The sequence below is a fragment of the Hylaeus anthracinus genome, unplaced genomic scaffold, assembly GCF_026225885.1.
Source record: "Hylaeus anthracinus isolate JK02 unplaced genomic scaffold, UHH_iyHylAnth1.0_haploid 11985, whole genome shotgun sequence".
Lineage (NCBI taxonomy): Eukaryota > Metazoa > Arthropoda > Insecta > Hymenoptera > Colletidae > Hylaeus > Hylaeus anthracinus.
The window spans coordinates 9,589,407-9,596,380 of record NW_026534333.1 but is presented as its reverse complement, the minus strand read 5'-3'; the positions used below and the strand labels follow the sequence as shown (position 1 = coordinate 9,596,380).

General features: G+C 32.0%; 1 protein-coding gene and 1 long non-coding RNA gene across 2 annotated transcripts in view; both read right to left on the bottom strand.

The window, feature by feature from the left end:
• LOC128886940 (uncharacterized) overlaps positions 1-1,025 on the bottom strand; it is a 4,720-nt gene extending 3,695 nt beyond the window's left edge. The window contains exon 1 of the long non-coding RNA XR_008459935.1: positions 1-1,025. This exon is cut by the window's left edge and continues 2,281 nt beyond it. This is a non-coding gene — a long non-coding RNA (uncharacterized LOC128886940).
• A 1-nt stretch (position 1,026) lies between these two features.
• LOC128886937 (protein abrupt-like) overlaps positions 1,027-6,974 on the bottom strand; it is a 39,020-nt gene continuing 33,072 nt past the window's right edge. The window contains exon 10 of the mRNA XM_054142220.1: positions 1,027-6,699. Within this exon, the coding sequence (XP_053998195.1) occupies positions 6,648-6,699 (52 nt within the window). The 3' untranslated portion in view covers positions 1,027-6,647. The remainder of the gene's footprint in view (positions 6,700-6,974) is intronic.

Here is a 6,974-nt window from a genome sequence, read left to right as displayed (position 1 = left end):
CTCTCTCTCTCTCTCTCTCTCTCTCTCTCTCTCTCTCTCTCTCTCTCGCTCGCTCGCTCGCTTTCTATCACATACACGCACGTTTTCGCTAATATATTTACTCGTATATCGTCGCTTAATTTATTTAAACGATCAATTTGTTATCGAAATCTTTCTCGAATGGAATCAGTTGACACCGATTTCTATTTTGCGAAAACGCACCTTCTACCTTGCAGTATTCTTTCCCTCCGGTGATTTAAACTTGACTTGTAAATTTCTAACTATTTGAACTGTTGTTTTTCCCCCGCTTACTTTCAATGGCATTCAATCACGTTTCGATTAACATTTAATTACAGCGACTAATCGAATGATTACAATACTCTGTTCCACGATTTATAGTAGTTTTACCTATTCGTAGCGAAACGTTGTTCCGCGAAGTGTACTGCACGGTAGAGATAGGCAAAATTATTACTTGGATAAAAATGTCGAATGACGAATATTTTCGAATGAGAATGTCTTCTATGGAAAAGTAAACGGTAAGGGTGTGCGGGATTCCCGAAAATATTCGGGATTCTCGAGAATGTACGGGATCTCGAAAATGTTCGGGATTCCCGACAATGTACAGAATAGAATATCTGGGATTTCCGAAAGTGTTGTTACTCTTGAAAATTTCAGCAATCCGAATGTACGGGATTTCGAAATTCCCGGATGTATTCGGGATTTTGAAGTTTTCGGGATTCCATCCCGATCCCGGGAGGAATTCCCGTCCCGACCGGGATATCCCGCACACCCCTAGTAAACGGTATTCCGTTACTTGTTAAACAACAGTTAACCTTTTCAAGGACGCTGGTGCATATGTGTACGTTTAGTTTTTCTTAAATTCAAGCGACAGCAATGTTTAATCTGTTGGAGAACTATTCAGTACAGAATCTATCAACAACGATAAACAAAGTCGTCGTTTGGCAGCGCCGATAGCGTTTTATTCTACTTGATAGTCACTGCTTTGAAAATACAAATGTTTACGTCTGATGTGTCAAGTTTTTATGCTTCGTGTGTATCTTTATTGTTCTAAAAATTTGTTTAATTACTAAATAGCTATCGAAATAAAATTATAGAAACATAATCAAACAAAGAATTAAGTCAATTCTTGTTCACTTTAAACAATTCGTCCCTGAAAAGGTTACGATTTGAATTATAGAATTAAACACTTTGTAAAGAACAAATAAATATTGAAGTGTTTAGTCGAATAGATCGTTATGCGGTGCTTTTATTCGTTTATAAACTATCGTTTGAATAAAATTTTGCTCACCTCTGCTGCACGGCGCTAGAAAGATTGCCCCTGGACGATATTCAAGTTCCGAGAGAAACCGCCTTTTTGGAAATATGATGCGTTTTTATCGTAGTAATGCTATTAATGATTAATGTATGTGGTACAAAATCTTGACCAATAGCGAAATAACCTTTTCCAAAAATTCTAATCACCGAATTTCAATACTATCCAAGGACAAATCTCTGCAGTTCCTCAGTACAGATAGTGTCTCTTATTCTCTAGAGAATTCCAGATGCGCGCGCCTGTATCTGTTTAACTATACAATCGTCTCCCGATCTTTCATGAAAATCACAAGTAAAACGTCGAGAAACAGCTACCATTCTTCTGCAACTCCTATTTAACCTACGGTAAAACTCTGATGACTTTTCTGCCCTAAGTAAATTAGCTCGTTGATCAATGACTAACTTGTCGGTTCTCTATTAATCGATTAATTAACAATAATTAAAGTCCTTCAAGGTGTTAAATACTTGTTAATTATTCATTCTTAGTGCAACCACCCATCACAAAGGTTTCTGTCTTTCGTTACCTTTAATTACTTTTATTATTATTATTATTATTATTATTATTATTATTATTATTATTATTGCTATTATTTACAAATTCTTTAGTCGTAGAAAATATAATTGGGGAGAAATAGAGAATGCTAATAATGATAAATATCGTTCCGCGAATAAATTTGTTTAAAAACAATTCACATAAGCTTTGGTTCGGGTGTACGATAACAGATTAATTAACTTGGTGCAAAATGCGTTTAAATTTACTAGCGATTTGGACAAATTTTATATAGTAATCCTTCGTTGAATGATCTCTACTGAAAACTGGAGAGACTGATGCCTATCAAAGTTAGGTGTTTTCTTTTCATTTTTGAAAATGTGCTATTATTTTGGCGATCACATTTTACATGTTTTATTAATAAATATTGTATAAACCCATATTAAACTACGACTTTTGTAATAACAAATTATATTGTTGGAAGGTTGCTTTGGTACCACTTGTTAAATTTAAACAATTTCGAAATCATTCTTTAGTACTTAGCAGACATATGCAATCTTTTTGTCTAGAAATGTATAATACATTCTCAATATATTAGTAATATTCTCTGTAGATAGGGATACTGATAATTAAATAAGTTAATCTTGAAGATTTCATAACGAAGTATTACTATAATTAGCGATAATAAAATAATCATGTGTGAAAATGTGAATTTAGAGCTTGAACAACTTGAATTTAAATTAATATTGTAAAATTGTTAACAAGTTTTTGAAAAATATTAGATAAGATTATTGCACTAAATAGCTTTGCGATTCGCTTTACGAGAAATATATAAATAACTTGTTTTGAGAAAGGAAAATAATATTGTAACAGAAAAAACAAACTTTCAATAATGTATCGTTCAAATATAGTAACGGCTTAAAAATAACCTAACTTAATAATTTAATTTAAATTTTCAGAACTTTTTCCTAAATATTAATTACTATCTATTAATTTAGAAAAGTTATTGCTACGTTCATTGTTTTATATGTAAAATTGTTGTCAAACTCTTTTACCGACGACGTTACTTTTGTCTTTTAACAAAATCAATCGATTTCTCATTAATTGCATGTAAAACAATCGAACACTGCTTATAAAACAGTGGGAAGATTTTATGATAATTTACGTTCGCATTTAAATGCTTCGTTTATAAATACGTAGAACATATAAATGGGCGATAAAATTTCATCTACGTATGGTAAATATATATATATATTAAAATTTGCCAACAAAAATTGCACATTATTATCATTAACTATTTGGCGTTTATAATGACAGAAAAATTAATAAATCTGCTAAACGTATAAAACTGACATTTTACCAGAATTTACCGAGATCGACTCATTTTTTGAATGAATTTCCACGGCATAATCGGTTCAAATTAAAATTAAATAATCAAATTTACAACAAGTATTATGATTAAAATGAATAACAGCGTGAAACGCAAATTTCTTAGGCCTTACATTGTTCAAATCGATATTTCATCGGAGGCCTCGCTTAGAAATACCAGCTACTATCGAACAATAATTAATTGCACTTCGTTTAACGTAATTGTTTTTACGTCTATAATCAAATTATAATTAATGTAAAATATGAGGAAACGTTTACTAATAACGAAAGAAAATGCTTTGTATTTCGGATACCGTTCTCGACCAATATAGTCGACGGATAAATATTAGAAGAAAGAATCGATCTCGTGAGAATTCAAAAATTCGCTAATTCGAGGTCTTAGTGGAAACTAAAACTGCGAACATAGTGGAGGCAATTCGTGCGAATCTACCTTAATCAATGCAAGATCGCTTGATCCTTCGCGACTCCGCCTTGACGTATACAGTATAGACCATTATGTACCTCCGTTATGTGAATATTCTATTATGTGAATTGTATATTTCTTATTTCAATACTGTATGTACATAAACATACAAGTCTTTATGTATTTCCTTTAGTAGGGAGAAATTCACTCACAATGATTCAGTATCAAATTGGCATAGTACGTTTACCACTAATTGTAATTAACGTCGTTAAAAAAGCAACGTCTAGTAATAACAATTAAATAAAAATGTGATAAAATTATTAAACTTGAACGTGAGAAAAGTACAACAAATTTGGCATAAAAATGTGACGATACAAAATTTACTACTGCCAATATAAATAAAAACGGAAATGTGCTATTAACAACTATTTAAAACAGACACTTCAACAAGTAGAAAAACGTCAGTGGAGGAGAATAATTTGAATATTGCTATATTTCAGTAGTTTAATGGCAGAAACGAAGGAATGTCCGTAAATGGGATAATTTGTGAAAGAACTCGAGAAATTAAGATCCGTAATATTTGTTTCTTTAATTTTGTTAAAAAGACGAACGATTGGACAATATTCTTTTCTATTTTGTACTCTATGTACAAAGTTATCTACAAACAAATTGTTTACAATTATCTACAAAGTATCTACAAACAACCATTTCATTTCATTTCATTTCGTCTTAAATATTAAATCCAATTGAGTACTAATGTTCTCTTATCTAAACACTTTTGTCCCCCAATTCGTTCACATAACGAAGGTTCTACTGTATACATGTTCTTTTTTATCAAAGGTGTCCAGCCTAAGCTCCTAAAAGTCTGAATTATGACAAATTCACCGTACTATCTACTGGAGTGGTCTAGTATTTTCGTTACTGTTATAAATCTCTGCGAAACTGTTTCAACTAGTGTTAGTTTCCATTGGCTAATGCGTACTAACGCTGATTTAAGCGAAGTCGAAGTAATTGAAGCAGATTCGCGTCGTATCTGTTCCTCCTCCAGTGTTCGCAGTTTAAAGCAACAATTAAATAGCGAAAATTTAAAATGAATATATTAAATCGCGAAATAGGACAATCGATCATTTAATTCCCCGTCGAAATACCATGTTTTCTTTGTTTAAACCTTTCATAGGCCTTGTAAAAATTATTTAGCTATTCATGTGTATATATGTATATATTTATCTATATTACATGTGTTTATATGTATATATGTATATATATATATACCAAATCAATGGTGTATACATATATATGTATATACATATATATATCACCAAATCAACAAATAAATATCCTAAATATATTAAATATCGTATAATAGATGCTCTCCCAACAAATAATATATAACTTCTCAACTATTTTCGTTAATAATTGTTCAATATAATTATATCTATGCACATGTACCTGTATATGTATACATATACACATACATATACATATACATGTATAAATTCATTTATTTATATTTATATTTATATTTTTCTTCATTTCTTTAATTCTTCGGTTCATTTGTCTATTTCTTTGTTTAATCCTTATAATTATCTATACGAAAAATGACTACCCTTGTATCCCGGTAGCTTTGCTTTTCTTTTTCTTCTTTCGTTATTTATTTTGCAAAGACGTAAAATTGTCAAAGGAATCCGTAACGAAATATTAACCAACCTTCTAACAGAATCGTCGTCGTTACGAGGATTAATAAGCGACGAACGAATAAAAATTATTTCAAAAGTACACACGTACATTTACGCCGCATCATCAGAAAAGAAAAGAATATATTTAATTAATTGTTCTTAGACGTGAAGATAATTAAGAATTAACGGTGGCATAAATTCAGGTTGTTTCATTATCCTAATTACCTCGTCCAATGCCTTGCTAAGGGGTTGCTAGGGCTATAACTGCTCACGTGTTATTATTAACAACATTTTATCGTTTTATACGATATCTTCGGGGCCTGAGATCATTTGATTCGATCCGTCTTGGAGATGATTACTTGCAGAGCATTCATTTTCTCTTGTCCATCGAAGCTTCGTTTTCAAGTTACGAATCGTTTAGAGATACAGCTTTTGAATTCGCGATATTTCTTTTTCGTCAGGTTTCGACTGTTTATTATATTTAGCACAATTAATTTTGTTTAATGTTTAGATCAGTTTAAATTCCGTTTAAGTTTCATTTTAACGAACCAAGTTTAATATTACTTTAATTTGCATCCGATGCATTTACTCGCGCTCGCGTTAAACGAAATACGTATTAGCGGTTTTCTTTTTTTAAACAGATTTCAGTTAAACGAATGCTTCGTTACTGTGAAAAGTAATTCCATTAGTTGATCAAGTCGTTTTAAATTTCATTTCGAGAGTAATAAGTAGTTTGTGCACCTGTTCGAATCTCACGGATGAAATACAAGCTGATTCGGAATGTAACGCCATCCAAATATCTTTGAAACCATGGAAAACAGTGAAACACTATCGAAGCAAAATATCACGGTTTAGGGAGAATCTGTATTACACCAGAAATAGGAAACCATATTATTTAATTTCAAATGTCAAGGTAAACTTTGTATTCCAGAAACGTTTACGCGTATAACATTCCATTGTTTCAAGAATATTTAGTTGGCAATAATTGCTCCACCGTCTTGTATAAGTGCCAGTGTGATTTCAAAGTTAAAGTAATTAACCGGATTAATCCTACAAATACTTGGATTTCAAAGCTAGCTTCGACGCTATTCCAATAAAAGATAAATCTTCAAAATAACTAAATTTACCAACGGTTCCGCGAAGCTTTTGGAGTTTCCAGCTGAATCCTTCGAGTCGCTCCGTCCAACAGGTATCGTCTAATACCCAGATCGTGACTGGATTAAGCGAGGATCAAAGTCGATCGAAGACAGCCGAATGCAGTCGGTCGAAACAGGATTGAAGCGGGAAGGCTACTCGTTACGAGTCCTTAGAATCAAATGAATGCTCCAAAGTTCTTCAAATGTCGCAAGCTGCACGCAGAACGCACCCCTATCACCTTTCACTTATCCTCTGGATTTGCTCTAGGTGATCTTTCCGTTTCCTGCCTTTCGCTGCGAACAAATACCAACCCTTCCAACAAATCTTCCTTATTGAAAATTAACGTTTAACGAAACGATGTTTGTTCAAAGATAAAGTAAACATATAAATGAACTCAAAAGACACTTCTTAAAAGTGTCAGTTAATGTCAAATTTCTTTTTAATTTATAGAAATTTATAGTAAAGAAAACCTACAGACAGTGTTGAAAACATTTGTATTTTATTAATAAGTAATTAATGAAGTATCATCCACATTTTTGGTCGCAAGTTGTCTATTTCTGAACGTGAA